The sequence below is a fragment of the Diabrotica virgifera genome, chromosome 6, assembly GCF_917563875.1.
Source record: "Diabrotica virgifera virgifera chromosome 6, PGI_DIABVI_V3a".
In the NCBI taxonomy this organism is placed as follows: Eukaryota; Metazoa; Arthropoda; class Insecta; order Coleoptera; family Chrysomelidae; genus Diabrotica; species Diabrotica virgifera.
Window position 1 is genome coordinate 174,124,868 of NC_065448.1, and position 26,312 is coordinate 174,151,179.

Here is a 26,312-nt window from a genome sequence, read left to right on the forward strand (position 1 = left end):
GTGCTCTCAGAGATGGGGGAGTCACCAGCAATTTACTAAAAAATGAACTAGCAGATGTTCGAAATGTCGCGATATCGTCTCGAACAGTTAGAAGACGTTTACATGAAGCATGAAGCAGAATTGAGCAATAGGAAACCGGCCAAAAAAACCTTGCTTACCAGAGAACACAGGGTTCAGAGATTGAATTTTGCAAGATTGCATCAAAATTGGACCATCGATGATTGGAAACGAGTTCTTTTCTCCGATGAGACTAGAGTAAGCCTAAAAGCTCTAGATGGTCGTGAGCGTGTCTGGCGAAGGCGATGAGAAAGGTTTGCCATGCTGCAATATCTCTCCCTAAGTGCTTACCTCTTGGTGGTGGCTCTAAAATATTTTGGGGGGAATTTGTTTTGAAGCTCGTACGGAGTTGTTCCCCATACGTACGAGGTCTATGAATACCCATTACTACTTAGACAACATTATTGTCGAACATATTATAATGCCTTTTGCTCCGTTTCTTGGACCTAATTTTTTATTCATGCAAGACAACACTCGTCCTCATGTGGCTCGACAGGTTATTGGCTACCTAAATGATGTTGATATTCCATTATTAGAGTGGCCACCTAACAGTCCGGACATGAATCCTATAGAGCATCTATGGGACTATCTCAAAAAAAAAAGATTCGAAGTCGTAGACCCCATATTGCCAATCACAACCAACTCATTGAGGCCGTTATTGAAGAATGGGAGAACATTCCGCAAGCTTTTGTTGAACATTTGATATCAAGCATGCCTCGACGCATAAATGCAGTCATAAGAAGTAGAGGAGGGCCTACACGGTATTAGTGTTGACCCAGATGCATTTGTTTGTGTTACTTTACTGATTTTTTTCTTTTTACAATTTGGAGTTATGCTAGCTTATTTACGCATTTCCGACAAAAACAAATTAAAAAAAACAACAATAAGGCAAATTAAGGTCACGATAAAGTCATGTTGGACTTATTTTTTGTAGGTGTTTATTATTATTTCAATGTAGCTTAGTTTTATTTTGTGTTCATATTGTAAATATTGAGATTAATTTAAGTGGTGCGTTAATTTTTCCAGGAGTTTATATTATTTCTTCAAAATTTAACTTAAAAATAAAAAAAAATGTGTATATTAACAAAACAGATATTTTTAAAATTAGTGTAATCGTGTAATGGTTGGAAAATAAATAAACAAAAAACAACTAACATTTTTGTGGTGTGACATATAATATGGTATATTAGACAATATGGTATATTATGGTTAGACAGTGAAATTATAGAAACCTATAACTTATATAATCGGTTCATAACTTTCTACGACGTCTCCCGATTCCCAATCGCCATTGTTCTATATCGTAACATATGTCTTCATTCAAGCCTCTTTCTCTAATTTCTCTATGAATTCCCTCTATCCAGCTTTTTCTAGGATTTCCTCTTTTCCGCTGTCCTTTTGGTGCCCATCGTAGTACTTGCTTGGACAATCTTTCGTCTACCATACGTTGTACGTGGCCAAACATAACTTTAACTCATTTTATTCATCAGTAGTAAGCAGATTATTACGTCCATTTAGCTGTTAACGATATATTTATTTAACGATATATTTAGCCACTCATTTTGAGTTTTTTTACTATTTTAGTTGTCCTAGCTAGATTAGAGAATTCTTAAAATCCCGGTGGACTGACCGGGTCACAAATGAGGAGGTCCTCAGAAGAATAAAGAAGAACCGAGAGGTACTAACCACCATCAAGTCTCGAAAGTTAATACTTTGGTTGGACACATATTATACGAAATGAATCCAGATATGCCCTTCTACAAGCCACTCTACAAGGAAAAATATTTGGAAAGTGAGGTTCAGGAAGAAGAAGAACATCCTGGTTAAAGAATCTCAGAACACCTGGTTCAACACATCCGTGAAGCTGAACAAAGATTGCCATGATGATCGCCAACATTGATCATGGATAGGCACATGAAGAAGAAGTTTTCTTAAAGAATCTTGTTCTTGGCTCTTAGTTTTCCTGCTTTTGCATTACACGATAGTTATTCCACTATCATTTTTTGTAAATAAATTGTAATAATAGGGCTTTTCATCGATTGTCATTTGTTTCGAGCTTCTGTCATATGTTCCATAATCTGTGTATAATATTAATATACATGGATTATACACGACATATGACAGAAGCTCGAAACAAATGAGAAAACTGCCAATGAAAAGCCCTCTACGATTCTTGTATAAGGCTAAATCAGTTTATTAGTTGTAGTAAAGTACTTTGCTATTCTTCACCTTACTTAAAAGAAAGATAATTATTGTGGATAATATGACGTCAATGTTTGTTTTTCTCAAATAAGCATAATATATTTCTTTCTTTAGATCAGATCAGCATTATAACAATTGGACAAAAAAAGAGCAATAAATAATTCATTTTTCTTTAACATTATTTTTATTTGAGACGCATTAATTGATATATTTAACAATATATTTACTATAAATTTAATTATTTATATTAAAATTCAGTGTTAAATACAAAAGAAACTGACATCGTTAAATGTCAATCACAGAATAAAAAAAATATGAAAAAAAGTTTTTAGGAAACGCTTTTCTTTAGTTCCGGGTGACTAAAATTATAAATATTAAAAAATCAACTAAAAAGCAAAAAATAAAAAAAATTGAAAAAATCCAACACATTCGTCAAAGAAAAGCGTGGGGCGTCTTCATCGAATAAACGGTTTTCGCCCCACGCTTTTCTTTAACGAATGTGTTGGATTTTTTCAATTTTATTTATTTTTTGCTTTTTAGTTGATTTTTTAATATTTATAATTTTAGTCACCCGGAACTAAAGAAAAGCGTTTCCTAAAAACTTTTTTTTCATATTTTTTTATTTTTTACTTTTTAGTCTTACACTTTTCAAACATTAAAATATATCGTCATGTTTATTAAAATATGTATATAAAACATATGATATACAAACATAAAAAGTAGTCGGAATCGGCAAAAAATTTGAAACTTCATTGTTTATTTGTGAAGCATAACGTAAACAATTAACGTAAAAAGTGAAATTATGTATAGTTCATATCATTAGCTACAATCCGTAAAAATTTCAAATTTCTAGATTGTAAAAAACAAGAGAATTTAAGTATTTTCAATTAAAATCGTTTTTTAACAATTATTAAACATAAACAAATTTTTTTTATTGACTATTCGTGTATTATTCCCGCGAATGCATATGTCTGCAAATTTTCATTCATTTGCATTGATGAAAAGGCAGGCAAATTGACCTCTAAAGATTTGACGCAAACTATTGAACTAAAGAAAAGCGTTTAAAAAAAAGAAGAATGTGTGTAACTTATTAAATTTAAATTAAAATACATTTTACTGCTGTCATAAACCAGACAAAAATGTTTATATCACAAATAATCATTGCCTTTCGCTTAAATTGAATGTTAAAACTTCCAAGAGGCAGGTGGCTGGCGGGAGCTGGCTTGAATATTTAATTTAATCAAAAAGCAATGTTTATTTCTAATACACATTTTTTCTGTTTACGGGCAACTGTAAAATGTATTCTGAGTTAAATAAATTACATACATTCTTCTTTTTGTCAAATAATTTAATTAAAAAATTATTTTTGGACACCCTGTACAAATAATTATATAAATTTTTACCTTACTGAATAAAGAATTGAATTGCCTTTCAAATGAGCTATCGCATGTCCCCTATCCTCATTTAAAAAAATCATCGATTACGTCATCGCGCCCAGATGGATGACGTCACTAGTATGACATATATGCCAAAATATCGTAATTTCAAAATAAAAATCGACCTCTTTCGAGATTTTTCCTTAAAGTCGCCTTTTTACGAAATACGAATTTATTCCTTTCATTTGCATCATACTGTATAAACAAACATATGAGTGTTCAAAATTTAAAACTTTATTGTTTATTTATGACGCATAACGTAAAAAATTAACGTAAAAAGTGAAATTATGTATAGGTTATATATCATTAGCTACAATCCGTAAAAGTTTCAAGTTTCTACATTGTAAAAAACAAGAGAATTTAGGCATTTTTCCATTAAAATCGTTTTTTTATTTAAACAATTAATAAACATAAACAAAAATTTTTTGTTGTCTATTCGTGTATTGTTCCCGCGAATGCATATGTCTGCAAATTTTCATTCATTTGAATGGAAGAAAAGGTAGTCAAATTAACATCCAAAGATTTGACGCAATCTATTGAACTAAATAAAAGCGTTTCAAAATGATCGATTACGTCATCACGCCCAGAAGGATGACGTCACTAGTATGACATATATGCCAAAATATCGTAATTTAAAAATAAAATCGACCTCTTTCGGGATTTTTCCTTAACCCTGGATTGCTACACTTATTTTCTAAACTGAATCTGCTACATCGAGGTACAGTGGTACCCCAAATAAAATCGACCTAAAATATTTATATATGTATGTTTTAAGAACTTATGACAAAAACAATCTTAAGATAACATGCTAAGAATTTATTTTGTATACAAAAATATTTTATTATATTATTATTCACAAGTTTATTTTCATATTTTCTACACCCACTACTGCAAATTGGTGTAACTTACAAACAAGGTTGGGGTACAAGTGTACCCCAGGTAGCATTCCAGGGTTCAAGTCGCCTTTTTACGAAATAACGAGTTTATTCCTTTCACTTGCATCGTACTGTATAAACAAATATATGAGTGTTCAAAATTTAAAACTTTATTGTTTATTTATGACGCATAACGTAAACAATTAACGTAAAAAGTGAAATTATGTATAGGTTATATCATTAGCTACCATCCGTAAAAGTTTCAAGTTTCTACATTGTAAAAAACAAGAGAATTTAGGCCTTTTTCCATTAAAATCGTTTTTTTTATTTAAACAATTAATAAACATAAACAAAAATGTTTTGTTGTCTATTCGTGTATTGTCACCGCGAATGCATATGTCTGCAAATTTTCATTCATTTGCATGGAAGAAAAGGTAGTCAAATTAACATCCAAAGATTTGACTCAATCTATTGAACTAAATAAAAGCGTTTAAAAATACGTGATATTTCAATCAATATTATTTGTATGTTTCTTACAAATAATAATTGTCCAAAAATAAATTATTGCAAAATTACAAAAATAGTGCATTGGGAAACCAGCGCTCCTGTGACTTAACCCATGCTTAATATAAACCTCAATCGATTTTACAAGTTGCGACATCTATTTTTACAAAAAGGAATCACTCTCAATTCTCAAGAACCGAAATGTCAACAAAAAATTCCGTCTGTCTGTCAACTTAACATGTCAATAATATTTAATCAAGGTCAGAATAGAATAATATCTTTTTGAGGAAATCCTTTCACGAAATACGAAAAAATGATATGAATACGACTACAACTATACAATTGGTAAAGTAGAAAGTAAAATAAGAACAAACAATTTTTATATATCAATCTTTTACATTTTTAGGTTAACTTTCACTTACCTTGAAAGGTATTCGGCGGTAAATTTGAAATGTCAGAAAGGAAAAGTAAATTTGGCCAGAAACAGCTCTTTAATTATTTGTCTAAAGATTTTCATGAGTTAGTCAATAATAAACAAGCCATGAGAGCTGCAATGGATACGTTCTTGAACAATTTAATAGACGAATTAACTTTAGGAATAATATTTGATGTACATAGGAAACACAAAATAAATGCTTTTGATTTAGATGTAGATGAAAATAGTGAAGATGTTGATGCAGTGGACTTTGAATATTTGTCGGTAATTATATATATAATATTTAAACGCCTCTATTCATTAATAAGAATTAATTATAAAAAAACTACCTAGATCCACAAGTCTATGCTTAATGTCGTGCCAGATGGATTAAATTCAAGTCTATGCCAGTTTTGAATTAAATTGAATTAGTACTCAGTGGTGTTTCCCTACAGTGAAATTTATAAACTTTATTTTTCTCTTAGATCATATTTTAATGTTGTTTTTAATCCCTTCCTATTATTTTGCTTTGTAACAAGCTGTTTGTTATTTAATGAGGCATCTTTGGTTGCAGAAACTATTTTTTCAACCATTAACTGGACGGCTTTTTGCAGAAAGGAACCAATTCACAAAATTGAGTTTTTTTATTATACCATTCTTATTGTAGTACAGGTCATATACTTTACTCCATAAAAGATCCAACCCACCAGGTCATTCCTAGCGCCATCTCTTAATGAGCGAGCTTTTCGAGATGAACTGAATTTTCTATTACCGTCAGAAATTTAACATCAATTTACTCAAGAATACAATTTTGGAGTTGGTTTGTTTCTGCAAAAAGCCGTCCAACTGTGGTTTTTTCACGATATACTGAATTTAGGATGTAATTTTCAAACTTTACTTTGCTAAATCATCCCAATAAATTAAGATCATATGTAAATAAGTGCCAATGCTTCATATCATAACCTATTAACTTGTTTTCTATGAAGAGAGTAGAGTTTTTACCTTATCATCATCATTGGCTCTTCAACCCATGGTGGGTCTTGACCTGTTCCAGACTCAGCTTCCATTCCTTCCTATCCTTCTCCTTGGTTTTCCAATTTTGCACTCCTAACACTCGCAAGTCATCGTCCACCTAATCCTTAAATCATGCTCTGTGCCTCCTCTTCTCCTCACTCCATCTGGTCTCTGGCTATAAATGTGTTTAGATGGCTCCACCTCTTTCATTCTCTCTAAATGGCCCAGCCACTGCAGCCTGTTTATTTTGATAGACCTACCAACACTAGGCTCACTATAAAGGTGGTAAAGCTCAAAATTATAGCATCTACTCCATAATCCGTTTTCCTGCACACCTTTACAAATATGTCTGAGGACTTTACATTCTTCTTCTTCTTCTTTCTCGAAACTCCTTATGCCCCTCAGGGGCGTCGGAGGTTTTATTCATCCTCTATCCATATCTTCCATTTCTTGCGGTCCTTTGTTAACTCTTTCATTTGTTGAAGTGTTTTTCCTTTTTCCTGTCCAATTTCTATAATCTGATCAATCCATCTCTTCCTTGGCCTTCCTTTCCTTCTTTTACCATATCTTTTTGATTCCATCACCTGCTTTGGTAGTCTTCCTTGGTCCATTCTGTTAATGTGTCCATACCATTTTAATTTTCTTTTTTGGATCTTGGTTATTATCGATTCCTATTTCAGTCTTTGTCTAATATCTTCATTTCTTATTCTGTCCAATTTCGTTTTTCCTGCTATTTTTCTCAGCTGCTTCATCTCCGCTGTGTTTATTGTACTGTCTATTTTTGCATTGCTTACCCATGTCTCACTTGCATATATTAAAGTTGGTACAGATATTGCATTGTATACCTTCAGTTTTATTTCTTTATCTACTTCTTCCTTTCCAAATATTGTTTTATTTAGTACATAGTAAATCTTATTTGCTTTTTTCGCTCTGTATGAGATTTCTTGATCTAGCTTTCCATCCTCTAATATTATTACTCCCAGGTATTCAAAGGTCGAGACTGTTTCTATTATTTCGTTTTTGCACCTAAATATCGTTTGGTTTATTTCTTCCCTTTTCTTTTGGGCTACTATCATGGTCTTCGTTTTCTTTACATTTACCTCCATTTTCAAATTTTCTATTTCTTCCACCCAGATATCGATTAATTTTTGCATTTTCTCTTTATTGTCTGCTATTATTACTAGGTTGTCTGCATATAGTAATCCCTCCATTCTCACTGGTACTAAATTCCTGTACCCTATTGTTAACTGTAATTGCCTTGACTTTCTTTTAGCGCTCTTCATTACCCTATCCATTACTAACATAAACAAAACTGGGCTGAGACTGTCCCCTTGTTTTATACCTCTCCTTAGGCAGAGCCAGATTTAAGGCAGTAGGGGCCCCTGGGCAGAATTGGTGTGGGGGCCCTACCTCCTACCATTAAAAAAATGTTGATTTACTTTATAAATATATTTTTAAACAATAAAAAGTACAAGAGCTGTAACTTGTTACAGTAAAATGTTAAAAATAATAGTAAGATGTATGGTTAATAGATTTTTGGTTTTCGAGATATTTTAATTGAAAATTTCTTGATTATGTGGGACATATCGTGGGCGTACTGGGAAAATCCACAACTCCATTTTTTTCAATTTTGACATTTTATTACCATTAAATTCACAAACATCAATATGTTAATAGGAAAAACCGTATATCTTCAAATTTGTCATCCAGCTTGCTTAAATCGGTATATTCAATGACAAAGAAAATCAACTAACTCCATCATTTTCTAAGAAAATTTAGTGTGATCTTTAATACATAATTGCAAATATTTCATTCAAAAGAAACTTTTTATTTATTTTAAGGGACTGTGGGACTTCAGCAATAACGTTATCTTTCATTCTGCGTTTAAATTTTTTAAAAATACTTATTAGTTTTCTGAGGATTCGAAAAAAATAAATACATTTAAAACACATTGAAAATTTTGATACGCGACATTTTCCGCCTTTCTCCTTAAATTTTTTGCAATTTTAATGAAGCACCCTGCATATTAAATTAGAAATATACATTTAGGTAAACAAACAATAATATTTTGTCATTTAAAATTTTCAAACAAATTTTATACAGGGTGTCTACATAACTAGGAATCATATGGGAATCTGTTTTATTATTAATTTTTCGAGAAAAAGTTATTCTTCATAAAAAGTTCTGCATTGTCTAGAACTCAGAATGCAACCACATATCAAATTTTATGAATCTTATACGAGGTATGTCAAAAAATATGAATTTCGGTCAAGAGCAAAGTACGATTAATGTTCACAATATGGAAAAGTTGTTCAGCATTAAAAACTATGTTTCTATATGCAATTACATCCTTCTAATTGAAATATATTATGATCTAGAAAGACACGTTACTTTTGATCGAAACTCATATTTTTCTACATAGGTATATCTCATATAAAATTGAAAAAAATTGATAGGATTTGCTGGTTGCATCTTAGATTTTAGACCATGCAAAGCTTTTTAGAAAAAACTTTTTATCGTACATTAATTGTTCTTTTCAACAACGCCCTTTAAATTTATTAGAAATAATGTGATGTCTTTTATTATTAATAATTAGCCTTCAGTTATTACAAATAATGTAATATCTCTTTAATTATTCATAATTTAAAAAGTTACGCAGGCACAATGTCTTTATTATTTTCTTTTTTTTTTTTCAAAATATATATTGTAAATTGTGGATTTTATTAGAGGAAACCCGATTATAACTATTTAAAATTAAGTATTATTATTCTATGCAATGATTATGATACTTACCATTTTCACACCACTTAAAATTCTATTATTCATTATTATTCTATGCAATGATTATGATACTTACCATTAATTTAATTTCCACACCACTTAAAATAACAACAAATAAAAAGATTGTCCAATATTTTTTACACGAAAACAAAAGTTTAAAATCAGGGCAGAACAAATCCAACGGATATTGCAATAATAGTCTTAGGTAATTATTAACACCAATATAAAAGAAAATTTTAAACCTTTCACTGCAGGAAACCACCCGTTCACCAGTAACAGTAAATAATGTTTGTGCCTAATAAACGCATAGACGAGAAGGGAAAAGATACTCAAGTCAAATACATAATCATAATTCATAGAGTATTTGTTTACTTAAGGGTAATTGTCATAAATTTGAGTAAAAGATTCACTTTATACGAGTAAAACTGCTTGATCCAGCAAGTTGTGTTTTTGTTGGAGTAAAACTGCTAAGTTGCGTTTTATGGGTGTTAATTTATGTTTCTACTCGTCATGGAGTGTGATTTGATGTTAATTTGACTATTTTGAGTGTCGCTTTAGATTACAATATAAAATCGATTGGATTGTATGCCAAGCGCAATTCAATCTACTTCAAAGAAAAAATTAGGAAGGAACAACAAAATGTAATATTTTTTGATGGAGTAAGTTCAACATTTCAGGACGGGAATAATTATTTTTTCAGTAATAACACAATATTTGATTTTTGAGATTTCTCTAGCTGTTCATGAAATAATTAAAATTATTTCATATAAAAATGATTATCTCATTTAAAATAAATATTTCTTATTTACCAAACCTTCGGTTTGGCGCCCCTTTGGGACTACGCCCGCGTGCGCCGCACGCGTTGCACGCCCGGTTACGGGGTCCTGAATGTAGAGTATATAACTGAACAAGAGCGTCTCCAGTGTTTTAGTGCTTCATTTAAATAGATCTTAAATAGTATTGGAGAGAGGCGGCATCCTTGTCGTAATCCTTTTGTTACTGGAAATTCTTCTGGCAAGGTGTTGTTTAGTTTGATTTTTGATGTTGCTTTATTATGCAAGGTGTCCCAAAAGTAGCGGAACGGTCGAGTATTTCGCGAAATAAACATCGGATCGAAAAAGTGTAAAATACGTATTTAATATTTTTCAAAAATCTATCGAATGACACTAAACACGACCCCCCACTCTACCCCCTGGAGGTAGGGTGGGGGTAACTTTAAAATCTTAAATAGAAACCTTCATTTTTCATTGCAGATTTAGATACCTTACGTAAAAGTAAGCAACTTTTATTGGAGACATTTTTTCGAATTGTAGATAGATGGCGCTATAATCGGTAAAAACGATTTATCCTCATATCATAGATAAATTACAGAGACGATCTAATATCTCGAGAAATACATTTCCAAACGAAAAACCAAAAAAACATGTTTTTAATATTTTTCAAAAACCTCAAACGACCTCAAACACGACCCCCCACTCCACACCCTGAAGATGGGACTGGGGGTAACAAAGAGGAACCTCCATTTTGTATTGCAGATTTGGATTTCTCATAAAAAAATAAATAACATTTATTCCAAACATTTTTTATAATTGTTGATAGATGGCGCTATAATCGGAAAAATGCAATTTATTAGCTCCATCTATCAACAATTCTAAAAAATGTTTTGAATAAATGTTACTTATTCTTTCATGAGGAATCCAAAATTGCAATAAAAATGGGAGTTCCTATTTAATATTATAAAGTTACCCCCACCCCCACCTCCAGGGTGTGGAGTGGGGGGTCGTGTTTGGTGTCTTTCGATAGGTTTTTGAAAAATATTATACACGTGTTCTTTGGTTTTTCATTTGAAAGTGTATTTCTCGAGATATTAGAACGTTTTTAAAATTTACCTATGGTATCACGATAAAAGTTGCTTACTTTTACATAAGGAATCCAAATCTGCAATAAAAAAATGGGGGTTTCCGTTTAAGATTTTAAAGTTGACCCCCACCCCTCCTCCAGTGGGTGGAGTGGGGAGTCGTGTTTAGTGTCATTCGATAGATTTTTGAAAAATATTGAGTACGTATTTTTCAGGTTTTCTATCCGATGTTTATTTCGCGAAATATTCGACCGTTCTGCTACTTTTGGGACACCCTATAAATTGTTTGACTGCGGCGATGATCGTGTTATTTAAGGAAGATCGTTCAAGAGACTGCCACAGCTTTATAGAATAGAATAGAAATATGCTTTATTGTCATGAAAAATTTAACAATTTTACAGACAAAGCTTACAAGAATCATAAATAAAAACAATAACAAATACAATTTACTAAAATTATATAAATCATCAATATAAATAAAATATAATGAAGTGAAACAAAAAACAGTAACAAATCTAGTGCAAAACAGTGCTTAGCACTAAGCACTAAAATTAACGCACCACTTTAAAATGGTATTTCCATTTTTGATGTCTCGTATTTCCTAAACCTGTTGTCCGATTTGAGTGATTTTTTTAGTATATTATAGCTTTGTTGTTCAAGAATATCTTTGTAATAATATTATTGCTAAAGAGGTAAGTGTCATTGTATACCGGGTGTAACAATGATAGTGTGTTTTTTCCTCAAAGTTTGGAACACCCTGTGAAATATTCTAGCGTATATAAAATATTGAAATTAAATCTCAACTGTAACCTTAGGCTTTCTTAACATTTTGCTTTTTGCATTTTGCCTAACATTTAAAAAATTTGGTACTTTAACAACTAGCAATGCTATTCATCAATACAGGGTGTTTCTAAATAAGTGCGACAAACTTTAAGGGGCAATTCTGCATGAAAAAATAATGACCATTTGCTTTATAAACATATGTCCGCAAATGCTTTGTTTCCGAGATACGGGATGTTGAATTTTTTCTTACAAACTGACGATTTATTTGTTGCTCTAAAACTGGTTGAGATATGCATATGAAATTTGGTAGGTTTTAAGAGGTAGTTATTGCGCATTTTTGACATACAATTAAGAATTTGATATTCACCATTGGCGTGTATACGGGTATAAACATTTTAGATACATCCCGTATGCACGCCAATGGTGACCATAAAATTCTTAATTGTATGTAAAAATGCGCAATAACTGCCTCTTCTCTTCTTCTTCTTCTTAACTCAGGCGAGACTCGTTAGTCTCTGGCACTTGGTCATAAGACCTTTGTACCAAACCCTGTTCTTCTCCTTAAACTTTAATAAGTCCTGTGGCCTCAACGAAGGCCAACAGTTTTCTTATTGGTAGTTTTAGGATCTCTTCTGGTTCAAACCTCATTTGACCAGTGAAGTTCTGCCTTACATCACCTAGCACACTGCAATGGCATAGTATGTGTATGGCAGTTTCTTCTTCCATTTCGCACTTTCTGCACCATGGTTCATTCACCTTACCTAGTTTGTATAGGTGATTTCTTAAACGGCAATGTCCAGTCACCATTTCAGTGACCGTTTTGATCTCTCGTTTCTTGAGGTTCATCAAATTGTTCGAGAGTTTTTTACCAATATTCTTGATTATTTTTTTAGTCTGGATTTGCCCTTGAGTGGTTCTCCATTTATTTTGATGATCCTTTATCAGCCATTTCTGAACCTCGTTTTTCGTGGCATCTTTAGTGATGCCACAGAAAGGTTCTGGGCCTTCAAAAGTTTCTCTCGAGCCTAAAAGTTTCGCTAACATATATGCTCGTTCGTTCCCATGCACACCTTCATGACCCGGCACCCATATTAAAGACACTTTATTGTCTTTTGCCAGGTTATTGAGGAGATCTTTGCAGTTTCTCACCAGTTTTGATTTGGTGAGAGGGTTCTTTACAGCCAGAATAGCCGATTGGCTATCTGTGTAAATGTTGATTCTCTTAGCTTTAGGGTCCTCATCAATGATTTCATCAATGCAGGCCACCAAAGCAAAAACTTCAGCCTGGAACACCGTTGTATGTTGACCTAGGCTGTAAGATTTAATATAGTTGCATGTTTGCCCAAAGACTCCTGATCCACTACCATAGGCAGTTTTTGATCCATCAGTGAACCATTTTAAGTCTCCATTAATGTTTGGGACTTTTTGTTCTCTAGATGGTATAATTGTGTTAATCTTCTCCGTGAAGATTAGTTCTGGTGTCATCATATCTAAGTTCATCGTAAAGATGGATTCCTCAAGTATAGTCCCAGTAATGTTTGTGTGGCTATTCAATACATAATTTGGCCTCCAAGTATTGTTTGCTTTGAGCCTCAGGATGGTCATAAAGGCTACCGCCGAAATATACAATTCCAGCGGAGGAAGACCTGTGATAGCCTCTAATGAAGCCGTTCCTGTACTATTCAAGGCTCCTGTTATATTTAGAAGCGCTTGTCTTTGTAGGGTGGTGAGAGTGGTCACACAAGATTGCAAAGCCGTCTTTCTCCACCAGAGTACTGACCCATAAGTAACTGTCGGTCGTATCACTGATGTGTACAACCAACATATCACCTTTGGTTTCAATCCCCAGGTTTTACCTACAACTCGTCTGTAGTTCCAGAAGAGTCGCTTAGCCCTATTGGTTATATTGGTAATATGAGTATTCCAATTCCAATTGAGTTTCGAATCCAGGGTTACCTCTAGATACTTAACCTCATTGGTTCTTTCCAGTACCTCTCCAAATAATTTCAGCTCACTCAGTCCAGTAAGCTTCCTCTTATTTGTAAAGGCTACCAGTTTAGTTTTAGAAGAGTTCACGGAGAGGTTCTCTTTCAGACACCAGTTCTCTATGTAGTGAAGGGCATATCGCATCCGATACGCAACAGTGCTGGGAAATTTTCCCCTAGTTATAACTGCCTCTTAAAAACTACCAAATTTCATTTGCATATCTCAACCGGTTTTAGAGCAATAAATAAATCGTCAGTTTGTAAGAAAAAATTCAACATCCTGTATCTCGGAAACAAAGCACTTGCGGACATATGTTTATAAAGCAAACGGTCATTATTTTTTCATGCAGAATTGGCCCTTAAGTTTGTCGCACTTATTTAGAAACACCCTGTATTGACAAATAACATTGCTTGTTGTTAAAGTACCTAACTGTTTTATTATCCCACGTAAGCGAATGAATCAAAAAGCAAAATGTTAAGAAAGCCTAAGGCTATAGTTAAGTTTTAATTTCAATATTTTATATACGCTAGAATATTCCACAGGGTGTTCCAAACTTTGAGGAAAAAAACACACTATCATTGTTACACCCGGTATACAATGACACTTACCTCTTTAGCAATAATATTATTACATCGATATTCTCGAAGAACAAAGCTATATTATACTAAAAAAATCAGTCAAATGGAAGAACAGGTTTAGGAAATATGAGTCATCAAAATGTCTCATTTTTAAGGTGGTGTGTTAATTTTGATGCTTAGGGCCGGTTGTTCGAACGCTAATCAACAATGATCATTATCAAATATTTAATTACTGTCACCAACCGTCAATGTCAACTTTGTTTGGGTTGCTGAAAACATAATTGATTACAATTATGAAATTACTTAATCAATTATGTTAATAATTGTTATGTTAATTGATTAACTAATTTCATAATTATGTATAATCAATTATGTTTTCAGCAACCCAATAAAAGTTGACATTGACAGTTTTGGTGACAGTAATTAAATATTTGATAGTGATCATTGTTGATTAGCGTTCGAACAACCGGCCCTTAGTCTACTTTTACTTTTATTGTGTTGTTCTGGTAGATATTTTAGATCGTTTTAAGTGTTCCTAGAGGTACCTCTCTTGCGTACAATAAATGGATAACGTCCTTTAATTTTAACCTTGTCAAATGCCTTCTTAATGTCCATGAAGCATAAATAATATACTGAATTGTTATTAATAATATAAATTCGTTGAGTTCATAAACAGTTTTTAATAGAGGTATTTTCTCAGCATAACACAAAAAAGAACCAAGACTGCGTTTGTCCCAATTGTGATCGAGCTGTAGCTGCCACGAGATTCGCCTCACATCTAGAAACCTGCATGGGTCTGGGCCGGACATCGAGAAATGCTTCGCGACGAGCTGTTTGTAGCAGTAAGGATAATACAACATATAGCGGTTTACCAAGTGATGATGATGACGATGTCAATTGGGGTTCGGTTAAACAACGGAAAAAGAAAAAGGACAAAAATGGAACTAAAAAGGGTAGAGGTCGGTATTATTTTACTTAATATTAATACAGTAAAACCTCGATATAACGGACTAATTGGGGGGACGGGGTGTCCGTTAAAGCCAAAAGTCCGTTGTATAAAGATAGTGTTGTTCTGAAGCTATTTTCTTGTGGCATTTTTACAATTTTAACTATTTAGAATGGGAAATAAGCCACAATATTATTAAAAAATGATTTTTATTAACGTTTCGACGCCCAAATCGGGTGCCGTTGTCAAAATACAAAATACTGATTATAAATTAATAAAAATCATTTTTTAATAATATTGTGGCTTATTTCCCATTCTAAATAGTTAAAAAAGTATAAAGATAGGTTTAAAATAAATCAAAAAACAATTTTTTTTAAAGTTTTGTATGTACTTTTGAGGCTTGCTGTTTTTTTATACTTAGAAATGTGCCCGTATTATGTTATAATAAACATTTTTTTTAAAATTCTTTGTAAAATACAGAGACGTTTTTAATGTTTTCATATTTGACCGGATTTGTCCGTTATATCCGAAGTCCGTTAAATAGAGATCCGTTATATCGAAGTTTTACTGTAATAATAATTTATTTGCATAACTGACAAAATCATAAATAATATAAAATCAATGGAAAAATTCCAATAGTTGGCTGTATACCATAGTTTAAAAAACTCATACAGAAGTTAAAACTTAAAGTTGTATATACTGGTATAAAATCATTTATTAAAAAACTTCATAAAATGTCGTGCAAAACGTTTTCGTTCTAATTCAGAACATCTTCAGTGCATAGAATGAAGTATCTCCACGTTAGGTTAAGGCAAAAAAGGTTAAAATTGTGACTGTTAATGAGAAAAACATGTGGAGAATACTTACATTCTGCTAAGTAGTTGAAACTAGCACACTAATTAAAGTGGTAACATCGTAATATATGGTTTACATGTTAGATATAATAAAAATATGGTGAATAGGTACCAGTCGATGGTAAAAGATTAAAATCAGTATATGCTTAAAGGGCAACATGCTTCCCTGCTCGAAAAACTAGGTACTTGCCAGTTCAATGGGCACAGACCAACTGATAAAATAGGAAATGTACTTTCAATATGACATGACAGAGAGTGACATGACAAGATAAGCTAAAGTCAATTTTTGGTTAAGAACTTCAAAAAGTGTAGTTTTTAGTTCGGATTTTAATTAAAATGTAATGGTTGTTAATAACTGGTTGAAAATTTAATTAATTGTTTAAAAATTAGAATCTATTGTAAAGTCTAAATTAGCAACTCTCTATTCCAGAAAAAATTTTGGATTGTAGGATTTAAGGTTGGTATAAAAGCGTTGGTTTAAAAGTGTGACGTCATCGGTTGTAAAATGATAAAGTGAAAGTTTAATTTAGTATAATAAAATGAGATATATACTACATAGTAAACAATTAATGACCTGACGTGGAAGGATTGGATGGTAAATAAAGCAAAATTCTAATTTTATATGTATTAAAGATATGTACTATTGGTTGCCTAACAAGATGGGAAGTGTTTAGATTTAGCTGCACACTGTTGTATTGATTAATTCTGTCTGTAAAAATTGGAGAGGAGTTGTGGAGAAGTTAAAGTAACTAAAAGAATACATATCAGCTGATCTGATCCAACCCCATACTATTGCCTATAAGACTTCCAATATTCCAAGACCCTACACTGATTCTTCTAACCTGTAATTGGTAATATATAACTATGGTAGATATGGTATATAACTATGGTAATAGTCCTTAATTAGTAATCCGATTGAAGGCTGTTTTTCTATCAGCAACATTTCCAGCACGATTTAGGTGACAAGTTGACGATCAATGCCAATGGCCATTAGTTGTCGAGGCATTAGCTAAATAAAAAAAAAGTTGACGATCGGGTACACTACTTGTTAAATGATACAATGTTTCCAGCGAAACACAAATTGATAGTCAAGGAGAAAATTTCTTGAAGTGAACAGTATCCATGTGTCTCGTCATTGGTAATGTGTCTCAATTCAATTGTAAAAGCCTTATTATTCTGTAGAAGTTGGGTTCATTGCTATATTTTGTCCATTCACCATTTTTATTAGCAATTAACCACAATTTAAGTTGAAAATACGTTTATTTTGACGTTTCGATTCCCACTTCGGAAAAGAAAGTGATTAATTCCATTTTCAACTGAAATTCTGAATTAATTCCTTAACGGGAGAAGTTAGTAAATAATAGTAAAATGCCACAACAAAATAGCTTCGAAACTATATTTTCTGTGTGCGATAAGTCAAGACGAGCTAAATTCAGTCATCTTTCACAATAGTAGGGGAGGAAAGTATGCTAAATATGCAGTCACTCGAGCGTTATGGGGATCTATTGGGTTGTGAAGAATAGGTCCTAAAACCAAAAAAAGTTAAGTTAAGTTTTCCATTTTAGTGGGGACTTTCCATTTTTTAATTTAATTTTCCATTTCCAACAATCGTTTTTTCCGATTATAGCGCCATCTATCCATAACTCGAAAAAATGTCTCGAATAAAAGTTACTTATTTTTACGTAAGGAATCCAAATCTGCAATAAAAAATGGGGGCTTCTATTTAAGATTTTAAAGTAAACCACCCACCTCCGTGGGGGGGTCGTGTTTGGTACCATTATATAGATTTTTCAAAAATATTGAATACATGCATTTTTAAGTCTTTCGATCTGATGGTCATTTCGCGAAATATCGCAGGGTTTGTATTTAAAATTTAAAATATACCCCCACCCCTCTCCGTGAGGGTCGTGTTTGGTATTATTCGATAGATTTTTGAAAAACGTTGAGCCCGTATTTTTTAGTTTTTCGATCTGACGTTTATTTTTTGAAATATTCGCTTTTTTCTTGTGAAACTTTGTGACTCACCCATTTCTTTACGCACCGCTCAAATCGTCAGATTTTTTAAATATACACTGCTTTGCATGTACTTAACTTACCTTATCTTAGTCTGACGATTTCGAGTTTTTCTAATAAATATATTCTTTTTTCGGACCCCCTTAACGAACTCCCCTGTATTAAGAGCCAATATATGGTAGTGGTACATTTACAGGGTACAAGGTTTCTCTCCATACGATAATCTGACGCGCTCGAGTAACTGCAAAAATCCCCGCTTGGGCTCCCCTATCACAATATTGAGAGATATCCGAGTCTTAGTATTGCGCTTTAAAGCTTTAAGTATAGCTATATTTTTTATTCTGAGGTTCTTTACTATTTTACGGGTAAACCGATCATATCCGGTTCTTTTTTGGGAACATCTGTTTTGTTAACATATTTAAAACAGTCTGACTATTACCCTAGCTAGAAAAATAATTTTCTACAGCTGTAAAAATTGAAGCAGTGTTTTTTGCGGCCGATTGCAGCTTATATATTTTGGAAACGCTGAACCAAGTTGTTAATTGTATCAAGTATCATTATTAAAATATTAAATCATCAGCACATAAAAAATTAATATAGAAATTTATATTGAAGACATAGCGCAATTTATATTTCATATTTTGTATCATCATCATTCTCTTTGCCTTATCCCTATGCGGGGTCGGCTTCCCTAATTGCATTTCTCCACACAACTCTATCTTGGGTCATATCAATATTAATCCCCTTTACCAACATGTCCTGCCTAATCGTCTCCCCCTACGTCTTCTTTGGTCTTCCTCTCCTACTCCTTCCAGGAATCTGCACTTCAGCAATTCTTCGTATTGGGTGATTAGCGTATCGACGCTGAACATGACTAAACCATCTCAACCTATGCTCTCTCATTTTGGCATCAATTGGTGCCACACCTAGACTTCCCCTAATATACTCATTTTTAATTTTATCCCTTTTTGTCACTCCACTCATCCATCTAAGCATTCTCATTTCCGCCACATGCATTCGTTATTCCTCTTTCTTTTTCACTGCCCAACATTCAGTTCCGTACATCATAGCCGATCTTATGGCTGTTTTATAGAATTTTCCCTTCAACTTCATTGGAATTTTCCTGTCACACAGCACACCACTCGCTTCCTTCCACTTCATCCATCCAGCCCTAATTCTACTGCATGCATCTCCATCTATTTCTCCATTACTCTGTAATACCGATCCCAGGTACTTAAAACTATTACTTTTTACAATCAGTTCACCATCCAAAGATACCGTTTTATTTAAAGTGACTCCATCTTTAAATAAACATTGCAAATATTCTGTCTTTGTCCAACTTTTACTAAAACTAAGTTTTAAACCTTTTTCCTCCAGAGCTTGTCTCCACTGTTCCAGTTTTTGTTCTAAGTATCTTTCACTATTTCCTACTAACACGACATCATCAGCATACATTAAGCACCATGGAATGTTACCCTGTAGTTTCGCTGTTATCTGGTCCAAAACTAATGAGAATAAATACGGACTAAGCACCGAGCCTTGGTGCAATCCTACTTTCACATGAAATTTATCAGTCTCTTCCACACCTGTCCTAACACTAGTTGTTACTCCCTCATACATATCCCTCACAATCTTCACATATTCACCAGGGACTCCTTTCTTATTGAGTGCCCACCATATAGTCTCTCGAGGAACTCTATCATATGCTTTCTCAAGATCAATGAATACCATATGAGCGTTTGTTTCTTTACTCCTATATTTTTCCATCAACTGCCTTATAATGAAAATTGCATCTGTTGTTGATCTCTCCTGCATAAAGCCAAATTGATTCTCGGATATTTCGGTCTCTTCACGTATTCGTCTATCAATTACTCTTTCCCATATTTTCATGGTGTGGCTAAGCAGTTTTATAGCCCTGTAGTTTGTACATTGTGTTGTATATCTCCCTTATACTGCTTCTCCATTCGTCTGGCATTTGTCCAACTTCCATAATTCTATTAAGGGGGGGGGGGTATGGTTTGAAATATTTAATTTTTTTTATTATTTCAAATAAAAGTGCATACTTTCAAGAATACTCTCTGAAAATTTCAAAATAATCGGAGTAAAATTACCAGAGATACAGGGTGTTGAATATCGCTACCTTCGACTCGCGTTGCCGCGGCTTCGCGCCAGCACGCTTGAGCGTAGTGAGAAACGTTAAACAACTGTTCGCCTTCTCTTTTGTAGATTACTCCGCAATTCAAAAAACATATTTCAATGTTCATCACTTTACGATTTGGCAGACAAATAAGAAGATGAAGATTCAGTTGTCAAAACTTTAAACGTATTTTTCTCAAAACTGCTTTTTCAAATGCGGTGGGCATTGTAACTGAAAAACTACTTGACCGATCTACCTGAAATTTTGCATAGATTTTCTTTAGACATTTCGTGAGGTAACAACGTCGAGATATTTTTCGTTTTGTGCTTATTTTTTGTTCAACAATATTAAATCTGTTGGTTTTCACAAAATTTTTATCAAAAATTTCGTATTTTTGATTTCTGAGTGATACCAAAAATTCAAAAATCATTAAAAATAATCTTTTTGAATTTTTTGTTTCGTATGATCCAGTGATGAGTTCTGATGTCCACCGCAAAATCCATTTTTTTTTAGCTACCTGACAAAATTTGTCGCCAATGGCTTATTTTTCAATATTTTGGATTGAATTTTTTCTTAAATATTCTTTGAATTGTACTTAATATGTTTATTTAATTTAAAAATAAAATAATTCTACCATAGCTTCGAAAAAAATTCACAAAAATGTGCTTGATACGTTGGTTTCAAACCATACCCTCCCCTTAAATAGATCTGCTAGCCACCTTGTTCCTATCTCTCCCAATGCTCTCCATACTTCCCCAGGAATATCATCTGGTCCTACCGCTTTTCCTTTCTTTATTTTTTGAAGCGCTTGAGCCACTTCCTCGTTTGTTATTTTGGTGACCATTGCTGCTACTGTCTCCGTTGACTCTACAGGCTGTCTGTCAAATTCTTCATTTAATAAGCTGTCAAAGTACTTTCTCCATCTCTTTTTGACATCCTTTTCGTGAACTAGTATTTTATTATTTTCATTTCGGATACATCTAATCTGATTATTTTGCTTTCTTTGCTCTCTGTTTGGCTATTTTATATATCTTCGTTTCGCCTTCCCTGGTATCAAGTTGATCGTATAGGTTTGAATACGCTTCTGCTTTGGCTTTTGCTACTGTTACTTTCGCTTCCTTTTTCGCCACCATATAGTTTTGAAGATCTGTGTCGGATCTGGTTTCTTGCCACTTTGTATATAATTTTCCCTTCTCTTTTATTTTCCCTTGTACTTCGTTTGACCACCACCAATTCTCTTTATCCTCAAACTTTTTTCCTGACGTTTTCCCAAGTATTTCAATAGCAGTCTCTCTAATACTACTGGCCATTTTTCTCCAAATTGTATTAGGGCTTCCTTTCATGTTCCAACATATTTTGTCTACTATTCTTTCCCTGAATAGGCCTTCCTTCTCATCTTTTAGCATCCGCCACTTGATTTTTTGTGGTTCTCTCCGATATTTTGGTTTAGCTTCCCTTTTTACTTCAATGTCCAGAACAAGCAGCATATGTTGTGTTATATTTCATATTTTGTATGTGACTTAATATTTCATGTTTGTGTAACCATTCCCTCAGGTTTCTAAGCCATGACGTTCTTCTTCGACCGCTCCTATATATTATATCTTTCTGCTCTCTGGGTGATGCATACCATGGCATAATTTGAGGTTTTTAATTATTTCTGTGTCATCCGCTGCAAATTAACTACATTACGAACTCTATCTACCGAACTTATTCGTAGGATTCTACGATACATCCATATTTCATAGGCTTTAAATTTTCTAAAAAGTGTATTGGTTAAGGTTCAACCTTCAACACCGTTTAGAGAAGGCGAAAAGGGCGGGTTCGTTGGAAAAAATATTCCCATGAGATTTTTGTGCATAATCACATTCGCGAGACATCCCAGAATAAGGTTCAAGAAGTCGCCCATGTCAAAAGTGGTCTAAATTTTTTTAACAATTTATTTTAATCAAATTTAAAAAATCAATATTTTCGGCAGGGACAATTTTTTTTTGATTTTTTGGAACATTTTGGACAAAAAATGATTTTTCTCTCAAGTTGATCGTTTTCGAGTTCTAAGCAATTTAAAATTGAAAAAAACGAAAAATTACAATTTTCAAGGTTTAATAACTCGGTTAAAAGTTATTATTATGAAAGTCAGAAAGTGACTAAATCAAAGTTTAAAGCCCCCCTACAAGATCCTGGAGAAATTTTTGTCATTATTTTATTACTAAGCTGTTATTTTAAGTAATAATAATGAGCGCCATGCACGTATTAGGCGGTCATCAATGGTGAGTGCGAGAGAGATGCTATTCCGGCAGTTGCATCTTACTCGCACTCATATTTACATCCGCTTCAATACGATCTCACAGCTCATTGTTAATAATTAAAAATAACAGCTTATTAATGAATTAATGGCACAAATTTTTTCAGTATCATGTAGGTGGGACTTTAAACTTTGATTTATTTACTTTCTGACTTTCATAATAATAATTTTTAACCGAGTTATTAAGTCTTAAAAATGGCCATTTTCGTGTTTTTCAAATTTTAAATTGCTTATAACTCGAAAACGATCAACTTTAGAGAAAAATTACAAAAGACCTTTTTTGTCCAGAACGGTCCAAATAACCTAAAAAAAGTTGTCCGGACCGAAAATATTAATTTTTGCAATTTGTTTAAAAAAAAATTTGGACCACTTTTCGCGTGAGCGATTTCTTAAACCTTGTTCTGGGGTGTCTCACGAATGTTAATATGAAAAAAAATCTCATGGGAATATTTTTCCCAACGAACCCGCCGTTTTCGCCTTGTCTAGTTATAAAAAAGTAGAGAATACATAAAACATCTTACTACCTTAATTTTCAGTCATAAATTGACTGTTTCCACATACGATTTTCTTCATCTTAAAAAAATGCAGCTCTGGCCTTCTCTATACGTATTATAATTTATTTGCTCATCTTCCAGTTCTCATTTAGATTAAAACCAAGGTAAATGATACTGTTTATTCTTTTAAGTTATTCTCCATAAGCTGTTTTTACTAACAACCATCACCGTTGTCTTTGTGGTGTTTAGGTTGAGTCCATATTTATCATAGGCTATGGCGTTCCTATCAATTAGATGTTGAAGTTTTTCATAACTGCTTACAATTAACACCGTCTCTCAATATTGGTCCCATTCATTTTTATACAACATAGAACATTCTCCAATGTTTTATTGAAAACGAACTCAGAATATAATGTTAGTGGGGACAAAATGCAGCCCTGTCTTATTCATCTTCGTATTTGCACGTTTTCGGAATTATCCCTGCCAATCCTGATGTTTGCACGTTGATGCCAGTAAAGATTTTTGATACATAGGTCTTGGAGGTATGTTCCACCCGATCAAAGGCTTTCTTAAAATCAATAAAACACTTATAAGCTGACATCTTTCATCTGTGTACCAAAACATTTCATAAAATTATAATAAAATTTTTTTTTGTATAAAAATATTTTTTTTTATGTAATTATGTTTATTTACAATCTACATCATTAAAAGAGTATTAAGTAAATTTGTTCCATGTTTTTGGGCATGAAAAAGAGACTTCCAATGATGTCTCATCTTATTCTATTTATGTTTAAGTTTTAAAATAGGTCCTGAGGCCAGGTTCGATCTAGTCTCCTTGTGGCAGGGCCATTATGGAATAATTCCCGTACTAACTCATTGTCATGGTGAATGGTACGCTCGCTTTGTGATTCCGAGGCTCGATGGATTTCTTCTCTGACGAAAGGTATATTTAAGTCTTCGTGAAGTGTTTGATTAGTTACATACCATGGTGCATCCACTATTGATCTTAGAACCTTAGACTGAAATCTTTGGATGATATTCAGTGATGTTGACTTTGCACAGCCCCAGAGGTGTAGTCCGTAGTACCAAATAGGTTTGAGTATTGCTTTGTACAGAAGAATTTTGTTTTGGATGTTGAGTTTTGATCTGCGTCCAAGGAGCCAATACATTTGCCGAAATTTCAAGTCTAGTTGTCTTCTTTTGGTCTGTATATGTTTTTTCCAAGTAAGACGTTGGTCAAGATGGAGGCCAAGGTATTTAGCGTCTGGTACTGTTGGTATTCGTACATTTTCCATTCTTACAGGTGGGCATGTGTTGTGACGGTTTGTATGTCCAGATGGTGTTGCAGGTCTTGTGAGGCTTGTATGTGATCTTCATTTACAGCGAGTATTGCTACGTCAGGCTAATCGGCTGTGTAGAGTGAAAAAAGCAGCGGCCCGAGAACACTACCTTGCGGAACTCCGGAGTTAATAGGACAGAGGCTGGATTGTTGGTCTTTAAATTTTACTGAGAAATATGTATTTGATAAGTAGGATTTGATTAGGAGGAAATAGTTACTAGATAGTGCTAATTTTACTTTGTAAAGCAGACCTCTGTGCCAAACTTTGCCAAACGCTTGTGAGATATCTAGGAATACAGCGTTGCAGTATTTCTTTTCTTCGAGAGTTTTTGATATTTCATGTACTATTCGATGGACTTGTTGTGTAGTAGAGTGGTTTTCCCGAAAATCAAACTGATGTTCTGGTAGTAATGTTAGGAATTCATGATCTACGTATATTCTTTGTAGCAGCAATCTTTCAAAAACTTTGCTAACGATTGGGAGTAGGCTGATGGGTCGATAAGATGTTACTTCATTGGGCGCTTTGCCTGGCTTACGGATCATTACAATTTATTTTAATAAATAAAAAATAAAAAATATTATAATTTTGTATATAAAAAATATTACAATTTATTTTTTAGGTACACCTAAGAAGAACTACGACCAATCAGATTCAATCGACTCATTAAACGTTGATATCGAAGGAGAAGATGAAGAACTGACAAATCTTCGAGATATCTTAAGACTTCAGGACCACTCGAACAGTACCTCTCCGGCTGACTCAGCTTCTAGTTCCGGATCGACGAAGAAAAAGGAAAAATCGAAAAACAAAAAGTCCAATAAACGGGAAAGACGTTCCCCTAGCCCTAATTCAACTTTAGACTAAATATCCTATATAGTATTATTGGTTGTGATTTTGTTTAGATGTAAATTCATTTTTATTACTTCGTAGTTTTATTTATGGTCACATTTTACTCGTGCATTGTCTTATGCCCCCATCACATATATCTGAGGATTTTGAGTAGTGATGTTGAAAAAGTAACTATTCGTTACAAAGTACTCGTTACTTACGAATACCGAAAGTAACGATTACTATACAGAGAGGCAAATCGTTACTTTGATTACTCTGATTACTTCGTTACTTTGTACCAATCGTATCAGAGCGAGTAACGACTATTGTATCTACTTTGATTACTTTGATTACTCTGATTACTTCGTACAAATCGTATCAGAGCGAGTAAGGACTATTGCATCTACTCTGATTACTCTGATTACTTCGTATCAGTCGTATCAGAGCGAGTAACGACTATTGTATCTACAACCAGTACACTTGATTACTTTCTAGACTCACCGGAAAAATGTGGAAATGATAACGTTTCTACAGTATGATCAACAACTTTAATTTTGTATGTATTGCATTGGTTTAATCGACAGGCCAAAGAAACCTACAGAATCTGACAATAGGAGACTATAACATCGAAAGCGTAAAAAATTTTACATATCTAGGTTCACTAGTTACCGCAGATAACAATGTCAGCGAAGAAGTTAAGAGAAGAATACATATTGCTAATAAAACATATAATGGACTCATTAAACATCTAAGATCTAACAACATCACGAGAAAAACCAAATGCAAAATATACAAAACCCTGATAAAACCGGTCCTTATAATATATGGATCACAGACATGGACACTGTCGAAAAGCGATGAGAACTTATTAGGTACGTTTGAACGAAAAATCCTTAGACACATATATAA

General features: G+C 33.3%; 1 protein-coding gene across 1 annotated transcript; it reads left to right on the plus strand.

The window, feature by feature from the left end:
- Positions 1–5,246: 5,246 nt before the first annotated feature.
- On the plus strand, positions 5,247–25,497 carry LOC114329916 (SAGA-associated factor 11 homolog). Its single transcript, XM_028279194.2, has 4 exons — positions 5,247–5,419; positions 5,481–5,774; positions 15,190–15,448; positions 25,195–25,497. The coding sequence occupies exons 2-4, from the start codon at positions 5,526–5,528 to the stop codon at positions 25,437–25,439; spliced, it is 753 nt and encodes a 250-aa protein (XP_028134995.1). The 5' UTR covers positions 5,247–5,419; positions 5,481–5,525; the 3' UTR covers positions 25,440–25,497.
- The last annotated feature ends 815 nt before the right edge of the window (positions 25,498–26,312 follow it).

Excerpts from the sequence above, each read along its gene's own strand:
- LOC114329916 (XM_028279194.2), top strand. The coding sequence starts at position 5,526 with ATGTCAGAAAGGAAAAGTAAATTTGGCCAGAAACAGCTCTTTAATTAT. Across the intron at positions 5,775-15,189 it reads TGGACTTTGAATATTTGTCG|CATAACACAAAAAAGAACCA; the intron begins GTAATTATATAT and ends GTATTTTCTCAG. Across the intron at positions 15,449-25,194 it reads TGGAACTAAAAAGGGTAGAG|GTACACCTAAGAAGAACTAC; the intron begins GTCGGTATTATT and ends TTTATTTTTTAG.